This window comes from Cervus canadensis, chromosome 23 (assembly GCF_019320065.1).
Source record: "Cervus canadensis isolate Bull #8, Minnesota chromosome 23, ASM1932006v1, whole genome shotgun sequence".
NCBI lineage: Eukaryota > Metazoa > Chordata > Mammalia > Artiodactyla > Cervidae > Cervus > Cervus canadensis.
In genome coordinates, this window is record NC_057408.1 from 49821225 (window position 1) to 49844412 (window position 23188).

General features: G+C 35.3%; 1 protein-coding gene across 3 annotated transcripts in view; it reads left to right on the forward strand.

Moving 5' to 3' along the window:
* The window catches only part of ROCK1 (Rho associated coiled-coil containing protein kinase 1), a 118964-nt gene that overhangs the window by 77438 nt on the left and 18338 nt on the right, over window positions 1-23188 (forward strand). For all 3 annotated transcript variants that reach the window (XM_043444541.1, XM_043444542.1, XM_043444543.1), the window contains 10 exons: window positions 635-683; window positions 7330-7465; window positions 8879-8970; window positions 9065-9311; window positions 13166-13272; window positions 14711-14861; window positions 16846-17006; window positions 17983-18167; window positions 19675-19744; window positions 21523-21617. In XM_043444541.1, coding sequence (XP_043300476.1) covers window positions 635-683; window positions 7330-7465; window positions 8879-8970; window positions 9065-9311; window positions 13166-13272; window positions 14711-14861; window positions 16846-17006; window positions 17983-18167; window positions 19675-19744; window positions 21523-21617 — 1293 coding nt within the window. The remainder of the gene's footprint in view (window positions 1-634; window positions 684-7329; window positions 7466-8878; window positions 8971-9064; window positions 9312-13165; window positions 13273-14710; window positions 14862-16845; window positions 17007-17982; window positions 18168-19674; window positions 19745-21522; window positions 21618-23188) is intronic.

The following is a 23188-nucleotide window of genomic DNA, read 5'->3' on the forward strand; positions in this document are numbered from 1 at the left end:
ATTTACTTAATCTTGCATTAAAGTTTAAATGATTGATCTTCGTTGAGTAGCAAGTGTTGCCTGAGGAATTCAGGGCTCCTTAACCTAGAATCCTTGAACCTCTCCTAAAGCATCCATGCATGGAATTTAAGGTCCTTAAACTTGGGGGAGAATAGTGACTCTTTTCTGTAACCTTTAACTGAAATTCAGCATCTTTAATTATGAACATAGTAATCTACAGGTATTAGCAGTAGCTGTGAATTTTTTTATTACCAGTAAAAATCACAAATATTTTCCTAGAATGCAAATATTATCTCTAAATTCTACTTATGCTCATTACTACTTTAAAATTACTGCTGCTAGATTGTGTCATTTAATATATTAATAAAACATGTATATTAGTGAATCATACTGTTTTAAAAAGTTCATGACTGTATTTCACAATTTCTTTTAATCCTATGTATTTTATGCTTTAAAAATATTTTTGTGAAAAAATGCTATATGCTTCACCAGACTGACTTCAGAAGAGTCCACAGCATATGCACAAAAAAGGTTAAGAAATCTTAGCTAAATGGAAAAGTAAGGAATGTGGTTTTTCACCCCAGGCAGTAAAAAGTAAATGTATTTCTAATCCATATTGCTTTTACTTTTACAGAACGTCAAACATAAAACTAGACAAGATAATGAAAGAATTGGATGAAGAGGTACTTTTTATTTTCTAATCAGAGGTTGTCCTTTTTGAGAGTTTTTCCCTCTTTCAGATTGTTTTGTTTTCTGAGAATGTTACATCTGAACTTGATAGGTTGCAGCATAGAACAGGACCAAAGAATCATGATGAAAGCCTCACTTTGGAGCTACAAGTTCAAGTGAAATTAGATTATGCTTTAGTTTCTTTTGTGTGGTTTTATTCTAGAACCATGCTCAAATTTTAGTACATGAATTTCAGTTTACTGGTTCTTAATAGTTGAAAAGAGAGAAAGGAGCAGGAGATGAGAAGTTGAGTCTAGAACTGTAGCAGAAAGAGACAAATAGGAAAGAAGGAAGAATACAGCTTCAAAAGGACTTATATTAACATAATTTCATATGATCAAATGGGAATTATATGAATCTTGGAATCATTTTTTTCCATCATCACTTAGCAAGAACTTGTTACTATCAGGGAAACACTGCCTGAACATTTTGTGATTAGGATGTTCTTTTGCAAGTATGTAGCACATTTTTATTCCTTCTGGTTACCTTGTAAATATCTTTCCCAAGTCCTTCCTCTCATTGTTTACATCCTTTGTCCTTTTTAGATTTAACCTTTCTGATGATTTTTGTGCTGTCTTAATTTTCTCCTAAAGAACAGCGTATGTCAGTGATGGTGGATTTTTTTGTCTCTTCCCCCCCCATATTCATAGCCTCAAATATACATAGTCTGGACAGATTTATGTAATATTTTACCAAGTTGCCATTAGGCAATGTGGACTTGGCCTGGCACTGTAGTATTTGACACTTGAGTGTTTAAGAAATCCTTTTTGCATATCCTCTACTTTTTGTTTCATTTCTAGAACACAGATAAAACACAAATACGCTAGGTTTAAGGTACTCGGCTTTCTAAATTCAAGGTAAAGAGGGAAATATTAGTTATAAAATTAAAATCATCCTGCTTCTGAAAAGATGGAGTGAAAGTCCTTTCCCCTATTTCTCCCGCTAAATACAGCTTTAAAACCTGGGGCATTAAACAAAAAAAAAAAGATTGTGAAAGGTGGAGGTAAGACAGACCAGCTAGAATACTTGAACCTCCAGAAATGATACAGTAGTAAGTACTCTGGGTTTTTTGGGCTTTTGTTTGTTTGCTTGCAGTGTGTATTCCATGCTGGATACTGGATAAGCCATCAATCTGGGAACACCAACAGCACAGGTGAAAAAAAACACTCTTTAAGTAGAGGACCAGGAAGGCAGCAGGCTAGCAAATCAGAAAACTTACAGTCACTGCTGTACTCACCAAACACAACGTAGAAAATGTAACCCCATCCCCATCAGCAGAAACAGAGTTCGGAGCTCAGACTTCCAGCCCCATGACCAGGAAGGTCCATTGGAGGGACTTGCATCTCTGCTGGGCAGTGATGAGCCTTCCTGCCCCCCGCCCCCGCCACATATAGTGTCATTGGAGACCATGTGGGGAATCTCATCTTCCACTCTGGCAGTTAGCAAGGCCCCCTTCCTGCTCCCTGTTGTGTTGGTATCAGAAGAGGCCTTGTAGAGAGTTCACACTTCGGACACTGAAAAAATGAGCGCCTGTCCCCCCATTGCAGTGTCTGTGGCAGCAGTGACCAGGTACCCTCCCGCCTTCATGGTGTCATGCGAGGAAGCCTAGCGGGGTGCCAGAACTCCCCTTTCCACCAGTGGTGAAGAGGACCCACTCCCTCCCCCAACCTGTGCGTCATTCAAGACCAAGTGGGAAAACCTAGATTTCTACCTCTATTTGAGAGAAATGAGGCAGCACTTCTGTCACCCCACCAGAACAGTGACAGGAGAGGCCTGCTAAAACAGAAAACCTTTAAAAATCCCCCATATTGTAAGATAATACCCAGAATGTCCAGATTTCATTAGAAAATCACTCATAATAGCCAGAACTAGGAATTTCTCAACTGGAATGAGAAAAGACAATAAACAGATGCCAACAGTGAGATAACACAGATGTTTAAATTACCTGACACAGATTTGAAAGAATCATCATGTTTCAGTGAGCAACTACAAATATACCTGAAATAGATGAAAAATATAAATTAGAAAGTCTTTACAAAGACATAAAAGATACAAAGTAGAACCAACCAAAAGTTAAAAATACCTGAAATAAAAATCTCAGTGGATGGGCTCAGCAGCACAGTGAAGAATACAAGGAAAAGAGTCTGGGAACTTGAAGGTGGATAGAAATTACCTACTCTGAATAACAGAAAAAGTGACAGAGCCTCAGTGACCACTGGGGCTATAGCAGAAAGGTTCTTAGATTGTGTTTTTGGAATTGCTGAAAAAGAGGAGCAAAGAGGGCAGGAAGCAATGAAGGCTGAAAATTGCACAAGTGTGGAGAAAGATGTGAACCTGTAAACAAAAGACACAAGCCTACAAGAAACTGAGTGAACCACAAAAAGGATAAACCCAAAGATATCCACACCAAGACGTACAATAGATATGAAAACTAACATCAAAGAAGAAATCTTAAATACAGCAAGTGACACTTCCCTAAAGGGGAGAACTGTGCAGATGACAGATTTCTTAGCAGAAACCATGGAGAGCAGAGGAAATGTACTGCTTTTTTTGAGGGCTGTAAAAAAGCTGTTGACTGAGAATTCTGTGTTCAGTGAAAACATCCTAGATGAGAACCACAATGTTCTCAGATGAAGGAAAACCAAGAGAAATTGTCACCAGCACACCTTCCCTAAAATAATTGCTAAAGGAAATTCTCTAAATAGAAAGGAAGTGATTAAGAAATAGTGAAATACCAGGAGAGAAGAAACAACAGAATAAAACTATGGGTAAACACACTGCGCACTCCTCCTCCTCTTCGGTGTTTTATATTACATCTGACAGTTGAAGTGGAAATTACGGCGTTGTCCAATGTGGTTCTCCATATGTGTAGAAGAAATTTTTAGACAATTATAAATAGGTATCAGCAGAGGTACCATGTTGCACTTTAATCAAACTGGTCATAATCCAATACCAGTAATATAATGTAATACCTAGAGCAGCCACTGATAAGAATTATAGAGAGAGACACACTTAAAAACACTAGATAAAGCAAGTGGAATTCTAAAAAAAAATGCTCAAGTAACCTACAGAAAGACAAGAAAAAAACAGAACACAGTAGAAACAAAATGGGAGCCTTTAACTGTAATATATCAGTAATTATATTAAATGTAAATTAAATTCAGCAGCAATTAAAGCAGATTGTCAGAGTAAATTTTTTAAAATCACCTACCCATATGCTGTCTACCAGAAACTTCAAATATAACAATATAGACAACTTTAAGGTAAGAAGATGGAAAAATACATCATCTAAGCATTAGCGAAAAGAAGGCAGCGGTGGCAGTATTGAAATCAGGTAAAGTAGACTTCAGGGCAAATAAAATTATTACTTTCAGAGGGACATTGCAGAATGACAAAAATGTCGATCCTCTGAGGAGATATAGCATTCCTAAATTTGTATTCACCAAACAGAAGAGCTACAAAATAGGTGAAGCAAAAGCTAATAAAACTGAAAGGAGAATAGACGAATCTGTGATTACTGTTTAAGACTTTAAATACCACTCTCTAGACAGAGAATCAGCAAATGTATAGGACTCAGCCACACTATCAGCCAGTGGGACCTATTCAACATTTGTAGAACCTTCTGCCTAACAATAGCAAAGGACACATTCTTTTCAAGCACTCAAGGAATATGTACCAAGATAGACCACGTACCAAGCAAACTTCTACAGATTTCAAAGAATTAAAGTCATAAACAGCGTGTTCTCTGACCAAAATGTTACCAAGCTAGAGTGAATAACAGAAAAGTATCAGACAGCTCTGCAAACACATGGAAACTAAACAACACAGTTCTAAATAATGCATAGGTAAGAGAGTCTCAAAGGAAATGAAAAAATATATTACAATGTTAATTATATCTCATAAAGTTATGGGTCTTCCTCCTTTTAAAAATATTTCAACAATGAAAATGAAGATAAACATCAAAATTTGTGGGGTGCAGCTAACATAGTGCTCTAAGGGAAATGTGTGCATTGAAACATTTACATTAGAAAAGATGACTGTGTAGCCAAGGGAACTATAGTCAATATCTTGTAATAACCTATAATGGAAAGTGACTTCAAAAATAATATATGTGTGTATGTATAACTGAATCATCTTGCTGTGCACCTGAAACATTGTAAGTCAACCATACTTCAATAAAATATTAAGGAAAAAAACAAAAGATGAACTGTCTCAAATCAGTCCTCTAAGCTCCTACCTCAGGAACCTAAAAAAAGAAGAGCAAAATAAACTGAAAGCAAAGAGAAGGAGGGAAAAATAAGGAGCAGAAATAAGTGGAATTGGAAACAGGAAAACAAAGTCAATGATAAGGAAAAACCCAGCTGTTTGGAAAGATAAAAAAATTGACAAACCTCTAGCAAGATTGTCAAAGGAAAGATAAGACACAAATGATCTGTATCAGGAATAAGGCAGGGCATATTCCTACAGACTCTTACAGATATATTAAAAAAATTCTTAAGGAAATAATACAGTTCTAACCACCGAAGTGTGAGATATAGGTGAAATGGGCCAATGCCTCCAAAAATACAGGCTACCACAACTCACACAATGTGAAATACATTATAGGAATATCCCTATATAACTATTAAAGTGAATTCATAATTTAAAAGCTCCTCCAGAGGTAATCTTCAGGACCAGATGGCTTTACTAGAGGAAGCTACCAAGTGTTTTAAGAAGATTTAACACTGATTCTATATTGTCTTCTAGAAAATATAAACGAAAGGAACATTCCCCAGTGGATTTTATGAGGCTAGAATGACCAAGATAACAAAATCAAGCAAAGACAGTACTGCAAAGAAACTGTGGATCAGTTACCCTCAATTATAGCCAACTCATTTTTGATGAAGGTGCAGAAGCATTTCGGTGGAGAAAGGATAGTCTTTTTCACAAGTGGTACTGGGACAGTGAGGTATTCATAGGCCAAGATATGGACCTCAACCGAAGTCTTACATCTTAGGCACATATTAACTTAAAACAGACTTAGATTTAAATAGGAACATAAAAAATATAAAACTTCTGGGGAAAAAATATAGGGGAAAATCCTTAGGACTTACAGCTTGGTGAAGAGTTATACATTACACCACAAACGTGATCCATATAAGGAAGACAGTTCGATAAGTTGGACTTTGTCAAAACTAACAGTGCTTGCTCTGTGAAAGATTCTGATAAGAGGATGACATGATAAGCTGTAGACTGGGAAAATGAACCATTGTTATACACAACAACTTGGATGGATCGCAAAGATACATGTTGAGTGTAAAAAGCTAATCTTAAAAGATCCCTCCTGTATGATCCCATTAAGATAGCATTTTAAAAATGACAAAATTATGCAGATGGAAGACCTCCTGTTACTGGTTGCTAGGGCTGTCGGTGGTGGGAGAAGTGAGGGGTGCATGTGGCTATAAGTAGTGACTGGAAGGAGATCACTGTGCTGATGAAGCAGTTCTGTATCTTGGTTGTAGTGGTAGTTCTGTGAATCTGCACATGAGATAAAATGACATCAAACTACACATGCTGTATATCAGTATCAATTTCCTGATTTGGTTATTGTACCATTGGTAAATATAATGTATTCTTAGGGGAAACTGAGTGGAAGGGTACGTGTACTTACTGTCTGTGGAACTTCTGAAATGTATAATCATTTCAGATTTTCACAATGAAAAGATAAAAGTTAAAATGATAAAATCTTATAATTGAAAGGATTTTGGATGGTCTCTGTCAAATTTTACTGTATCTCTCTGGCAGCATCTTACTTAAAAGATGGATTTCACTTAGAGATGGGAAAGCCCAGAAAAACACACACTGTAAAAGGTTTGTCCAGTGTGGAGTCTTAAAGATAGAAATACAGCATTAAATGCAAGATATGCTGATAGGGGTAACACAGAAGCAGAAGATAAGTTGTTTTTTTTTTATAAGTTGTAGAATTTGGAGTATTTTTTTTTTCTTTAACTCTCCTTTCCCCTTAGTTTCATTTTCAAAAGTATCTTTTTCATTACTTTCTAATATACATTAAGTAGGTACATGCATACATAGAACATCTTAGGAAAGATAAATTGTTGCCAAAACAGGAGGAAAAATTAAGGGAGACCTCATATAGGGACTGGTGAACTTAAACCACAAACACTAACCTTTGGTATCATTTGAGTTTTGTACCATTTAGTTATCAAATAATAATAAAACAATTGTTACCTAATCCCTTGTGTATTTCATTTCTTAAATTTAGGATTGTAAATAAGCCAAAATATTGGTATTATTTGTGTTCATGTTAAACTGATACAATGACCTTCAGTCTGACAAGATTCATAGAGTTGTTTTTATGTTCATGGATTTTTTTTTTAAATCTGAAAACTTATATATATATAGTTAAAATAAAATTACTGTTTTCTTCTAAGGCAAGATAATTCTACTGTTGGCAGGGTATTGTTGTTAGGAAATACTTTGTGATTTTGAAGCCAAAATGTCTATCTTAATTAATTGTGTACTTTGTAAAAAATAACTGAGTATTCCCTTGAAGAAATGAGGAGTATTAATTGCAGTGGTTAACTTTTCTCATAATTTCAGGGGAATCAAAGAAGAAATCTAGAATCTACAGTATCTCAGATTGAGAAGGAGAAAATGTTGCTACAGCACAGAATTAATGAATACCAAAGAAAAGCAGAACAGGAAAATGAGAAGAGGAGGAATGTAGAAAATGAAGGTAAATTGTTGCTTTTCCTTTGAAAAACACTGAAATTTCTAACACTGTCTTGAGGTCTTTGTCTTCAGGTTGTCTTAAATTTAGTGCCTACGGTATGTTTTTGAAGACTCAGTCCTAAGACCCTTCATGAGCTAATACCCATGGCCCAAGATAAATTTATAACATATTTAAAATCAGTAGTAATGTTGTAGCTAGGGTAGTGATTTTTACCCTTGTGTATGTATTAGAATATCTTGGGAAACTTTAAAGAATACTAATGCCTAAACTCCAGAAGTTCTAATTTAATTCCCTCGACATGTAGACTGGGCATTGGTATATTTAATAAGCTGTCTCAGCACTTCTAACAAGTAGCCACATTTGAAAACTACTACCAAACTAGAATTTTTATGTGTCTTGATATTAGTGATACAAATTTAAAATAGCTTTCTACATCCTTTGATCCAGTTATTTCACTTCTAGTAATTTATGTCACATACATTTGTGCACATGCATACTGATACATAAACAAAGTTATCAATTTTAGAGTTGTTTAAAATTGCAAAAATTATGAGCAATGTAAATGTAATCTGTGATAAACTTTAGTGTATATGGTAGAGTACTATGCATTTTATAAGAATAAAGCATTTCTTTATAAACTTAGAATCTCTAAAATGTATCTTAAAAAAATACTAATTGTTTAAAAGAAAATGGTGTATCTATATATGCTTAAGTGCTTATATATGTATGTATATATTTGTGTATATATAATGCTTGTGAAAACACACATTTGTGTTCTTATATATTCGGGTATGGATACACAGACTATCTGAGGAAGGATGTGCAAGAAGTTAGTGATAGTAGTTGCTGAGGAGGAGAGCCAGAGGGGCTGGAAAACAATGTGCTGGGAGAAAGACTCGTGTCTGTACTATATACCATTTGGTACCTTTTAAATTTTGAGTCATATTGAAAGTAATTGAAGTAAGCAAAGATTTGTACTTTCAAAAATAGAGAACATTAAAATTAGCTTTGTATCAGGACCCCCCTGGTAGTCCAGTGATTAAGACTCTGTGCTTCCAAGAAGCAAGGGTGGGTTCAATCCCTGGTTGGGGAACTGAGATTGCACATGCCATGCAGCATGGCCCCCCAAAAAAAGAATACAGTAAAAAAGAAATAATAGCTATGTCATTTCACTAATAGATTAACCTTTATTAAAAGGATAGAAGAAATATAACAGTGGACACAAATCTGTTTTTGCATTGTGTATTATAAAACAGTACTCTACTTTTTAATAAATTTAAAATGTGAGTAATTCCAAGATGAAATTTAGAACTAATATAATGGGCTTTTATGGCCTAAGACAAAGTTTCCTGTTTTTTAAAAAGGGTTTTGTATATTCCTCAATGAAAACTTACATGTTATTCCTTCATTTTCTAGTTTCTACATTAAAGGATCAGTTGGAAGACTTAAAGAAAGTCAGCCAGAATTCACAGCTTGCTAATGAGAAGCTGGCACAATTACAAAAGCAGGTAAGTTTTTGGAATGAGATTTTTTTAATTAAAATAAATTTGTGTTTTGGTTAAAAAAAAACAAAACTATTTTCTTGCTCTCTTTTTTAATTAGCTAGAAGAAGCCAATGACTTACTTAGGACAGAATCAGACACAGCGGTTAGATTAAGGAAGAGTCACACAGAGATGAGCAAATCCATCACTCAGCTAGAGTCCCTAAACAGAGAACTGCAGGAGAGAAATAGAATTTTAGAGAATTCCAAGTCACAAATGGACAAAGATTATTACCAACTGCAGGCTGTATTAGAAGCTGAACGAAGAGACAGAGGTCATGATTCTGAGAAGATTGGAGACCTACAAGGTAATATTTTTTCTTATTGTGGTAAAACAGACATTAAAACTTACTGTTTTAGCTATTTTTAATTGTATAATTCAATGGCATAAAGTACATTCATGTGTTGTGTAACCATCACTACTGTCCATCTCCAGAACTTTTTTATCTTCCCAAACTAAAATGTACTCAGTAACAGCTCATTTCCCACTCCCCCACAGCCCCTGGTAACCACCCTTCTACTTTATGTCTCAATGAATTTGACTGCCTCATAGAAGTGGTACCTCAGTATTTGTCCTTTTATGTCTTAGTAATTTTTAAGTGTAAGGTAAAATATTTTTGATCATATTGTCCTGTTATAGTACACCTGTAACTGATATAATATTGTATATCTAGTATACTTCAATAAAAAAAGAAAATGACCTTGGTAATACTGGAAATGGTTAGCATTCTTTCTCTTTCAGGAGAATTCATATCAAATTGTAATTTCTTCCCTCTCTCAGGTACCCTTGTGATGGAGGTAATGTGGTTATTTCCAATCTTACAGCCAGTTTACTGAATCCTTAATTTTTAAAAGTGTCCAATTCACAGAAGTCTTACTCAAAGTGGAACTAATCCAGGTAGAGAATATTATCACTATTAAAACCTGGGATTCTTCATGCATTATTGGTAGAAATAGAAAGTAAACAGTAGAAAGAGAATCCCACTGCAAATAAAAAATTCAGTACTTGGAAAGGTTAGAACTAGAGATATCAGCAGTCTTTCTGAGTCTAAAAGGAAAAAGATGGAGTATAACTAACAGCGAGTAAAGGAATACTTTTGTCACAGTAATAAAATCGGTTTGTTTTCAACAGGATGCCTGGCTTTAACCATTTCTTACTTTTTTTTTTTTTTTTCTATTTTCTGTTTCTGTAAGCGATAGCGTCCATACTACCTAATGAAAACAGACACGCTTGGAAGTTGCCAGATCTTTCAGGGAAAAGTAGGGGGTGGGGTGGTGCATTTTAACCTAAGTCACAGGATGGGAACATAGTTTGGAGTCTCCTGGGACTTGACGATTAGCTCTAATTCTGTGGCCAGAGGTCAGGGTCAGTTTTTGGACTTTAGAAACAGAAATTAGGGTCTTCCATTGGTTCTCAGCTGAGGAGTGTTGCACAATCTTATTTCTCAGGGACTAGGCTTAAAATAGATATGAATACAACCAAGAAAGTATCCTCATTATGTGTATTAGAAAAGCCTCATATGCCACGTCCTTAAATTGCCGCTCTAGGCCTTCTTATATACAGCTTATTAGCTGTGTGCATGTCACTTCATCTGCCTTCTTTATCTGTAAACCAAGAAGATTGGGTGACTCCTATAAATTCTTGCAATTCTAAAATTCTTTGAGTCAGTGATTTTCCAGATACTACTGAGTTTGAAGTGCTTGCTTTTAAGGAAGAGACCATCATTACGCGTTTATCAACAGTGGTTTTAACTGACTGTTTAGATATTGGTGAAGTTAAGGAAGATCATAGCATGACTTATCGTTAATGTGTATCATTTTTCAGTGCTTCCTTGAAGGTTTATTTTTTGATTTACATGTGAATCAAGGCTCATACACATTAAAAAATGTGCAGAATTTATATGAGCCTCAACATGCATATAAAAAGTACATTGTGGTAAAACACACACACATGCACACATAAAATTTTTACACTAACTTTTTATGGTTCTTAAGACATTTTGGATCCCTCAGTATAGATCTTACAGTTTGAGAGGCTGGTCTTGTGGTAAAGTGATGGTTATTTGCTAGTTGAATGCTCTCCATGTACACTGATGAGCGTCTTCATGTGTGTGGGAAATGACTTCCCAAACATAATTGGACATTATATTCTTCAGGCTTTGTGGGCCACATATGATCTCTGTTACATGTTTTTCTTTTTTTGCTGTTTACAACCCTTTAAAAATGAAAAAAAAATGCTTAGCTTCATGTCATATATCATAGTGTAATGTACTTTTGTTTTTAACTGTTACACAGGCATTTGGAAACCGTGTAACCATTTTTCTCTATATGTTTTTGGATTTGACTTTTGGAAATAGTAGATCAGTTTTCTAATCTAACCAGTTTTTTAAGATTCCATTTATTCTTCGTCTCTTTGATTGGCCAAATTTTGAAACATGTTTGAAAAATAATCACTATGACTAGTTTTTTTTTCATTGCCCTGTTGTATTTCTAACTGCTTTTGTTTATTTTTTTTATTGAGGTGAAATTCATATAACCTAAAGTTAACCATTTGAGAGTGTACAATTCAGTGGCATTCAGTACATTCACAGTCTAGTTCCAAAACATTTTCATTAACCCAGAGGAAAACTTTGTGCCCATTCAGCTGTCCTTCCCTGTATGACCCTAGCAACCACTCATCTGTCCTATATTTCCGAATTTACCTGGTCTGGATATTTCATATAAATGACATCATATAATTTGTGATCTTTAGTTCAGGCTTCTTTCACTTAGCTTATTTTTAAGATTGGTTGATGTTGTACCATGTATCAATACTTCATTCATTTATGGCTGGGTAATATCCTGTTGTATGTATATATATATATTCCATAATTCATTTAGCTCTTCATCTGTTGATGGACACTTGAGTTTTTTCACCTGTTGACTGTTATGAATAGCACTGTTGTGAAACTGAGGTGCAAGTATTTATTGGAATACTTGCTTTCAAATCTTTTGGATACCTAGGAGTACAACTGCTGGGTCACGTGGTAATGCTCGGTTTAATTTTGAGGCACTTCCAGACTATTTTCCATAACAGCCACATCTCATTTTATTTCCACCAGCATTGTTTACCATTTTAAGTTTCCACCATCATTGTCTCATTGTGGTTTTAACTTTAATTTTCCTAGTGAGTAATGAAGTTGAGCAATCTTTTCATGTGCTTATTGGCTATTTGTATGTTCTTTTTGGAAAGATGTCTATGCATGTCATTTGTGCATTTTTTTTTTTTTGTCTTTTTGTTGTTGACTTTTAACAGGTACTAGACCTTATCAGGTATATGATTTGCTCATGTTTACACCTCTTTTGTAGTTTGTCTTTTCATTTTTCTTAATAATGTCCTTTGATTTACAAAAGTTAATTTTGATAAAGTCCAGTTTAAAATATGTTGCTTATGCTTTTGGTGTCGTATCTCACAATACATTGCCAAACTCAGGGTCATGAAGATTTACTCCTGTGTTTCCTGTAAGTTGTATGGTTTTAGCATTTATATTTAGGTCTTTGACTAACTTGAGGGCTTCCCAAATGGCGCTAATGGTAAAGAACCTACCAGCCAATGCGGAAGACGTAAGAGGACAAGGGTTTGATTCCTGAGTCGGGAAGATCCCCTGGAGAAGGGAATGGTAGCACATTCCAGTATTCTTGCCTGGAGAATCCCATGGGCAGAGAATCCTGGCGGACTCCAGTCCATGGGGTCGCAAAGAGTCAGACACAACTGAAGCAACTTAGCATGCGTGCATCTGTTTGTCCCATTACTGTTTGTTGGAGAGCCTGTTTTCCTTCGCTGGTTGGTATGGGCATCCTTGTTAAAGGCAGCTGGCTGTGGGTGTACACTTTCGTTTCTAGAGTCTCCGTTTTATTCGCTTGGTTGGTATGTCTGTCCTTACGCCAGTAACATACTGTTTTGGTCACTGTAACTTTATAGCAAGTTTTGAAATTGCAAGTTTGAGTTCTTCAGTTCCATTGTTCTTTTTCACTACTGTTATAGCTATTCCAAACTGCAAGTAATAAATAAATTTACTACTTGGAGATTTAAAGCTTTTTTTTTTTAATCTTAATGATCATGCTGGGGAAAAAGGATTTCTCTCTCAGTGACTGTGATTTGAACTTTTTTCTCACTTGACAGCTCGAATTACATCTTTACAAGAGGAGGTGAAGCATCTCAAACATAATCTTGAAAGAGTGGAAGGAGAAAGAAAAGAGGCTCAAGACATGCTTAATCATTCAGAAAAGGTAAATGATTTAATGTAGACCAATTATGAGATAGTTTTACTGATTACCAGATATTGTAAGGTGATTTTCTAAGAGACCATTCATTCCTAATCTTTATATGTTTACATTTCTAAAAATTTTTATGGTTGGTTGGTGTGTGATGTATGTGGACCTTATTTTGAGCTTTTTAGGGAGAAGGCAATGGCACTCCACTCCAGTATTCTTGCCTGGAAAATCCCAAGGACAAAGGAGCCTGGTAGGCTGCAGTCCATGGGGTCGCAAAGAGTCGGACACGACTGAGCGACTTCACTTTCACTTTTCACTTTCATGCAGTGGAGAAGGAAATGGCAACTCACTCCAGTGTTCTTGCCTGGAGAATCCCAGGGACGGAGGAGTCTGGTGGGCTGCCGTCTATGGGGTCGCACAGAGTTGGACACGACTGAAGTGACTTAGCAGCAGCAGCAGGGTGTTATTTATTTGTTCTTATCCTTGAAGGGTATTAGATATCTGTTCATCACAAATTGCGTTGGTTTGGAGATATCTCTCCATGTAGAATTTTCCCCCATTTTTTGTACATGGGAAAGATGAAAATATTGAACCTTACCAATTATGAAGAGGGAGAACAAAGGATTAGTATATAGCACTGTGTGTGCTTTTTCCATTTTGTTGGTAAGAGTTAGCAATATAGTAAAGAGTGTACATAAAGTATGGACCTTTGCCTGTAGAATTTTCTTTTCAAAAATGCCATTGGTTATCCTCTGTCCTTACCTTGCTAAGAAAAGGATTAAATAGGTAATATGCAGATTTAGCATACCTCCCTGAAATGTTGTAGGTTTACTGGATCCTCAGGTAAACTATCAGAAAATCCACCACTTACCTTGTCTTTTGGACATAGTTTGTGGCATTCAGAATAGCTGTTTGATGTCTAAGACTGGTATTAATTTGGAAACAGGATGAAAGAAGAAAGAGTAGAAGCCCCCAAACAGGAATGGAATACATGTTAACTCAGAGCAAGATAAATCTAGGTGTAAATGCAAATGTAAATAGAGATTAGTTTTTTAAGTGGTAGCAAAAAATTTTAAATGAACTGAAGAACTGTCCTGTTCGTTTCTGGTCCTCTCAGTGAACCCTCCTGAATATAATAGAAATCTGCCTTGCTATCAGCCATGGCTAATGATTCACATGGGAAAGGAGGGAGGAGGGCACAGAGAGGTGATATTTTGTTTTTAATTATATGTGCTTATTGTGATTTTTAAAGTAAGATATTATAGGTAGTGTGAAGTGCACAAGAAGTATAAACATAAAATTATGTTCTGAGTAAAAGTATTTAAGTACATATAGTATAATATTTCAAGCCAATATGATTCATATATTATCTCTTAGGAGATAAAATTAATGTAAGATTTAACGATTTGCTTTTTGCACAGCATAGTACTTGACTCTCATTCTCATTTTACAGGAAAAGAATAACTTAGAAATAGATTTAAACTACAAGCTTAAATCATTACAGCAACGGTTAGAACAAGAGGTAAATGAACATAAAGTAACCAAAGCTCGTTTAACTGACAAACATCAATCTATTGAAGAGGCAAAGTCTGTTGCAATGTGTGGTAAGTGTCAGTTTTAATATTTTCTGCATGCTTAGTTTTTAAATAATGACAACAAAGGTTTTTGATTTTGATCAAATTTCATTGTGTAGTAGTTTAAACTCTTAGACATTATAAATGATGATCTGGGAAAGGGGGGCCTTCCTTTTTTTCATTTTTGATGCATTCCTTTTTTTAAAATAAGTTTCACCTGCTAGTTCCCTTACTCCACCATGCTCTGCTCCCTATACTACCCTCCTCTCCCTGTAAAAGTCAGTGTATTTTCATTTCTCCCAGTTTTTCAGCCCCTTCTTTTGTTTTCTTTGAAATCCATTCTGGAGCTCATTGTCTGTTGATTCACCTTTCTTGCTTTGTATCTTCAACTCTGTTACTTCTTTGTATTTCCACTGAATTATGCCTCTAAATGCAACCCTCAATCAGACCAGCCAGCGGCTTTTCATTGCTTCAGCTAGTTCTTTAGATGGGTGTTATCTCATTGCATTGTCTGCAGCCTCAAGTGAGCTGTTGTTTTATATATGTCACTCATCAATTCCTTCTCCTAAATTTTTCTTTCTCTCCTCTAGCTTCCTATGCCATGTCTTTATCACTTTGCTTTTAGGTGAACATTCTCCTATTTCAAAAAGAAACTGTGAAGTCATAGACTTGAACTCCTCAGAATCTAATTCTCTGACTTGGTCAAGCTGTCCTGCTCCTTTACCATCTTCATTATCATCTCTCTCACCTTAGCAGAGTGTGATCCTTTTCCTTTCCTTGCTAATATGTTCCACCTATACTCAGATCCAGTCTCTTATCTCAACTTAATTACTTTTTCTTTCCTTTATTCTCAACCTTTTCCCTCCACTGAATCCCTTCTTGTTGTTAACATGTACATATCTTTCTCATCTGTTTAAAAAAAAAGGACAAACCATTGGAGCAACCCGTGGTCCTTCCTAATTGCCACTATTTTATTCCGTCCCTTTATAGCCAGATTTCTAAAAAGATGTCTTCCTTTTCTTCACCTTCTACTCACTTCTTAACCTGTTGTAAGCTGAAGTGTCACCTGTCACCTTAAATTCAGTTTATTCAAGAGATAAACTTGTGATCTTATCTGTCTAATGGTCTCTTCCCGCTATTCTTACTGTATTGGTTGATGATTATCTTGTTTTTATGAGCCCACGCTTGTAATCAGACAAATCTCCTTTGCCTCTTAGCTTCCCTTATGACTGTTTCAAAAAATTAGATGGGGAAAATGCACTGAAGTGCCTGTACACAGAAAGCTTTCAGTAAATGGGAAATATTATCATGACTATGGATGATAGTGATATTCATCCTCCAAGCTGGGAATCTGGGAGTTATTTAGAAAAACCCCATTCTGGTGGTTTCTATTTTGTCACCTAGACAGGACAGCCTGAAAGTGAGATAACAGACTTAATAAATTTGAATCCTGATGGTACAACTCAAGAGTTTCAGGACCCTAGTAAATTAACCTCTAGAACCTTAGTTCTTGATGTTGATCAAGAAAGGAACCTCACTAGAGACTGATATCTTCTGATAATAATTAAAATAAGTATTATACTGTCATGGAATCTTTTTTATATGCGTTGCAAAAATTAAGTTTATGTCACAGCCTTAAGCCTCTTGAAACTTTTGTGGAACAGTGATAGGTATACATTAATAACCACAACTTTATTTATTCATTTATTTTTTCACTTTTGTCTAACTACCTCCATTTTTCTCCTTATACACTCTACTTTTTTTCAAGCTGTACTTTCATATCATTGGGCAAGTGTTGGATTTGAAAGATTTGTTACATTTTTATGACTCTCTGCCTTTAAAGATCCCACTATACCGGTAATTCATAATGTTAGAACTTCAGTAATGAATCTTTTAGAAGATCCCAGGATGTTAACAGTAGGGCTTTTTGACACCTAGGTGTCTTATACAGCCCGTGAAAGTCTTAAAGTAGTCTTTTTCGTTAAATGTTTATTTGTAACTTTTTCTTTCACAGAGATGGAAAAAAAGCTGAAAGAGGAGAGGGAAGCTCGAGAGAAGGCTGAAAATAGGGTTGTTCAGATTGAGAAGCAGTGTTCTATGCTAGATGTTGATCTGAAACAATCTCAGCAGAAGCTGGAGCATTTGATTGAAAATAAAGACAGGATGGAGGATGAAGTAAGAAAAATAATTCTGACTTTCATTCATCTTATAAAGGAGAAAATCATTGTTATGACTAAAAAGTCAGTATAATTTAAACATGGTGGAGATTTAAATAAAATTACCTACGTATATCTATGTTCACTGCTATAAGGTACAGAATAAGATAGTTCTGGGCTTGACCTCCGTGGAACTTGCAACCCAAAGGGAAAGACAGATACTAACATTGCCATGACAAGCATGCCATACTTAAAAAGGGCGTACCAAGTTAGGAGTATCAGGGCTAATCATGTTCAGGAGGTTAATGGAGACCTCACCAACGGCTTGACATTTAAGAGCTGAAGAAGGAATAAATGAAGAGGGGAAGACAGAGAATAACCTCTGCAAGCACTGTGCAGTGGTGGAGAGTATATCACACTGGCAGGTCTGAGCAGTGCGGTTGGATTCAGAGAATGGCCGGGGACAGCGCCAGGAAAGTAAACAGCAGATCATGAGGGAAATTAACCACTGTAAGAATTTGGAGCATTTTAGTCCTTATGCCCAGCAAGTAGTTGATAAATATTTATTGAATTGAATTAAATATATGTTCAGTTTTGGGGGTAAACTTTGCAGGGCTATAGATTAGAGCACAAACATTTATGAATGAACTAATAAATTTAAGTACCATTTAGGAATGTCCCTCCAAAAGTAACTTTTATACTTACCTTCTCCTCCAGAATTTCCATACAGGTACCATACAAAGAAACCAGATTTTTTTTTTCCCCTCCAAGATTTCATGTCCCAAGATTTCATGTCTGAAATTTTGGAGTTAATTTGATCTAACTCTAAATTCTGCAGTAATAAATGCATAAAACAGTGGAGACTCTTTAGAATACAGTTATTTTCTGTTTGTATAAGGAAATAGTGTACTTGAGGTTTGATTAGTATTCCTTCAAATAATGTCTAATAAGTTATTAAACAGATTTACAATCCCAATTATTTTTCTTATTCATAGGTTAAGAATCTAACCCTGCAGCTGGAGCAGGAATCAAATAAGCGACTGTTGTTACAAAATGAATTGAAGACTCAAGCATTTGAGGCAGACAATTTAAAAGGTTTAGAAAAGCAGATGAAACAGGAAATAAATACTTTATTGGAAACAAAGAGATTATTAGAATTTGAATTCGCTCAGCTTACAAAGTAAGTCTCGGAAATTGCATTCTTGATTTCTTTTTTGTGTGTGTTCAGCATTTGCTTATGTGTTTGATATTTTATATGTGTATAGATTATGTACTTAGAGTTTGTGAAATGAAGATTTAGGAAAAAACGTTTAGAAAAAAATAAAAGAATTTATTTGCAAAGAAGGTTTGCAAGGGAGTTCAGGCTTTGGAAGGGCAGACTTACTTTAAAAAATGCAGTTATTACAGGGGGAAAAAAGATATTGTCAGGACTATTAACTTTACAATAAGTCTGTTTATGGTAGAAAAACAGTTTTTTTGTATGATTTCCATATCCACAAAAATCATCTGTCATCACACTAGAATTACAAAAATCAGGAGTATTTTATTATGGATTAGTACCTTACAGAAAATATTCAAGTTTTCTTTACTTTAGAGACTGGAATTAGACATGATGACCCCGTGTGTGTTTGTTTTCTTTGGTTCATCTCATCCTTTTTCCTCTGTTCTTGAGATGTGATGTGTCTGCTTACTTGAAATAGAGACTCACCAGGGTGTCACTGTGACTCTCAGAATTTGTGTAATTTGCCTTAAGCCAAGTCATGAGATTTTATTTCCTCCAAATTTATGTTATAATATCTTCATTTGCCAGCTTCATGTACAACGCTGTAACTCTTGTGTAGAATTGTCTCTCTTAATTTTGTTTTCTTTATGTTGGTGAAATTCTTTTTCCCCTTTAGAGCCACTGTTTTCACCAAGTAAGGTGTTTTATAATTTTCTTCTCCCACAGTAACTTGCACTCAACATTTAGCTAATAATTTCTGTCAACCATATGCTGAAAGTAAAAAGCTTTTACCATCTAATATGAAAACCCAGCAGCTGCAGATGGAAATTGTTCACCATTCAATAGCTGTGTGTTGGGTTGCATTGTGTATCTGACTTTTTAGTCCTTGCCTCTCTCTGAGCGGTGTTTACATATATGTATTCTATATATGTATATCTCACTTTATCTGTGTTACTCCTCCTCTGTCAGCTGTTGTTATTGCCTCCCTTCTTATTCCATATCTGAGTATTCATTTCCACCCCACCCTTGTGCTTGCTTAACCATAAAATATAGTACTAAATTTTTCTTATCATTTATTTAATATGTTCATGTTTTTAATAGTCTACTTATTGCATAAGACATTTTAAATATATCCCTAAGAAAGCTGTTCTCTACAAAAATTTACCAAAAAAAATATCATTTTACTTTTGCATTTGGATTCATCCACAGTTAATATTCTCCTGAAAGTGAACTTCAGTAGATAATGGTTTTCTCTACTTTTCATAGTATCATTTTACAAGGAGCAAAATGGCACCAGACAGTGTGTCCTAACCAAATATAGCTAGTTAAGTAATACTGAATGACAAAGTATGAATTTTTTAAAAACAGATTATTTTAGTAAACCTTTTTGTTTAAGCAACTTTTAAGAAGCAAAAGTCTAGTAAGAGTAGGGGCATTTGTTTACCTCTTTCTCTTTCGTCTGAAGGCAGTACAGGGGGAATGAAGGGCAGATGCGGGAGCTGCAGGATCAGCTGGAAGCGGAGCAGTATTTCTCGGTGAGAATCACTTTTAACATGTAGACTGTTTCCATAGCTGACTTAACAAGGGGTTTAGATGTTTAATGTGAGCTGTGATTCTATTTCAAATGACTATAAAGTAGTTTTCTCCCGTTGTATATCCCCTTCTCCACATTTCATTTCTGAATCTGTGTTGGTAGTCTGAGTTATAAAGAAATGACTTTTTGTGCAAATATTTCCAGAATTGCTTTCAAACTGGAGCTACTTAGAAGAGCCTGTTAAGAGTTCTGTCTGCCTGGTACCAAGCTCTGGTGGGTTAGAGTGCCCAGGATTATCACGTGTGGTTCATGTGTGCACATCACAGTGGCCTTCGTACATACATGTGTAGCTCTCACCGCATACAGTTGTAGGTATAACTAATGTTGAAGAGCTTTTTCCTATTTTGGCTCTGTGTGCACTTTATGAATCTGTTATGCTTTTTCTCCATAAAAATCATTTTCTTTTTTTACTACAGGCCAGCTTATTTTCATTACTACTGTCGATCAGCATTTATAGCTATTGCTTTGAGGCTTTATTGAAAACTCTGAATTTTTTGTTGCCAAGCTTGTGCCCTAACATTTCAGTTTAACATTTATCTAGCTGCTCCATTTCTGTTTCACTGGCAAGCCGCACTTAGCTGTGGGCTTTAAGCAGTGTAATTAAATGCACAGAGTTTGAGTTGTGTTGCTGAATATGCCCTAGAAACAAAGTATGAACAATATTGGAAGTAATGATTTCCTCAGTAAAAAATCTGGATACTGTTAGAGCTCTATGGAATTTTATGCAGTTACGAGTGGTGACTTTTCCATTTTTTGTCTGTTTCTTCTTGGCTTATTATACAATCCCTGGAATATGTTTTTAAATTAAAAAAAAAATTCAGGATTGTTGAAAACCTTTTTCCTGAATGTAAATTAGCCTTCGTTTTTTCAGTGTGTGGGGGTGACTTCTGCACACGTTCCTGTCCGTAGACTTCCACAGGGTAATCTTTCAGTGCCTCCATATTTGGGGATGGATGTCCAAGTGATTTGTGGTGGTTCTTAATGGATTCTTGATTTTTGCCTCTAAAAACAATACAAACTATTAACTGTCTTTAGTTTTGGTTTATTCTGTTGCTTGTGGGGACTGGGTTAGATGTTGCTAAATTTGATAAGTTATTATGAGCTGAATTTAAGATTTTCTTTAATTTTGGCTTTCAGATCAGGTTATTTTTATTTCTTCATTGATTCCACATATAAATTTCAGTAATTGAAGTCGGAGAAATGAGAATTTGGTTACTAAAGGCAGAATGGACTATTTCATTTTAGAAATTGTAAACAAACCGGAGCTAGCCATCATTTTTCTTTCAGTTGAATTCTTGTAGAAATGTATTTTTCCCCCAGAGAAGTGCTGTTTCTCAGAGGGATAATTAAGTATGCAGTGTAAAAGTCATACTCCACAGCTGTTTGCTGGTCCTCACTATTTTTTCCTTATCTTTTAAACTAAAAGGTGTTGTTAAAAAAACAGAAATTGACTTCACAATTGGAAGTTTATACTCTATAACCTCCACATCTATTACTGTAAAATAAAACTGTAATGAAAATTCATGTTACTATGAAATAAAACTGTAATGAAAATTCATGTGTAAGACTTTGTATAGATATATATTTTTACTTGTCTTCGGTAAATTCTTCAGAGTGGAGTTGTTAGATCATATGTTAATTGTTTAACTTTATAAAGAACTACCAAACTGTTTTTAACCCCATCAATATACTTACTTATTCTTTTCACTTGTTTTGCAGACACTTTATAAAACCCAGGTAAAGGAACTTAAGGAAGAAATTGAAGAAAAAAACAGAGAAAACTTAAAGAAAATACAGGAACTACAAAGTGAAAAGTATGTCCATTTTACTTTGGAACAAGAATCAGTCCTACAGCAAAGATTTCTTAACTTTTAAGTTTAAACATAGAGAGTAGATAGGTCTTTATTCTTATGGCAGTGGAATAGCAAATCTTACCGGCCTAGTTCAGAACAAATCAAACTAAATTTTGACTAAAATTTGCCTTTATGGTGAAGAAATAATTTGGTACTTTAACACTATAGGAGCTGTACAGAGATTCACTAAATTGTGACAGTAAATTGTTTTCAAAGGTCTCTTAATCTTCAAACATCTGTTTGTATATAAATAGTTCATGTAGTATTTGCAAGTTATAATTTTTATGTTAGGTAAAGATATTTAGGGTTTTCCTCTTAGTATTATAAGGCAGGTTAATTTCTATTGCATGTGTGCTTAGGGCTTTACAAGGAGGCAGTCTTATAAAGCTGTTAAGTTTAATAACTGCTCATAGCTGGATAGTATAAGAACAGACATTGAAGCTGGTTTTCTCACATTATTGTATTGTTGTATGTCTTATCTTTTCCTCCCTCCTGAAATCAACAACTTCTTGTTCTCATTCTCAGCAAATAGTCTTGTTTCCTGAAAGTCATAGGACATCTACTCTCTTCCACTGACAAACCACTGACCTGTCTGCAACTGTACCTGTAAACCCTACCTTCCTTTTGATTCATGAAAATAGACAAAATTAACATGAGTTGACCTAAAAGGCAGCCCTTTGATCTCATCCCTTTGTGCCTGTGACTCCGATTATTCTCTCATCTTTCCTTCATTTCTTTTTTTTTTTTTTATTTTTCTTGGAGTGCTGTTGATTTAGTGTTGTGTTAGTTTCAGGTGTACAGCCAAGTGAATTAGTTACACTCCTCCATCATTTTTTTCCTTTCTGTAGTCATTTCCATTGTTACATAAGCATAGAGGTAAACATTTTCTTAAAAAATAACCTCCTTTTCTTTTAACGATATATCTACTTACAGATAGCAACCTATTTTTTTGCTTCCTTTTGTAGCAAACTTCCTTGAAAAGTGACATACCATTTACCTTCAGGTTCTCTTCTCTTATTCTTTCTTGAGCTCATTCAAAACTGTGCACCCATTACTCTACCAGAATAACCGTTTTCAAGGTCACCTGGGGCTTCCTAATAGTTAAGAACTGTTGTCAGTTCTTACCTATTTATCTTATTTAATAGCAGCAGTTGGCATCATTGGTTACTCTGTCTGAATTTGCTTCATTTGGTTTCTGTGACACCGAACTCTTTCCACCTATTGAACCGTCTCCTCTTCCTCACCCGTCTTTGCTTCTTTGTCGTTTCCCATCTCTGAGACCTTTAAACTCTGGAGGGCCCAAGGGATCACTCTCTGCTTGTTCTCATCCAGCCTAATGGCTTTAAATAACATCAGTGTGCAAGTATATTCTTCCTTGAATTATAGACTTGTAAATCCAGCTGTCTGACATCTCCACTAGAGTGTTTAACAAGCATATCATATATAACATGTCCAGAAAAAATGCCTTACTCCCCAGCCTACTCCTTGCTGTCTTCCCCATGTCAATATTAGCTGTTTTGTTAGTCCTAGTT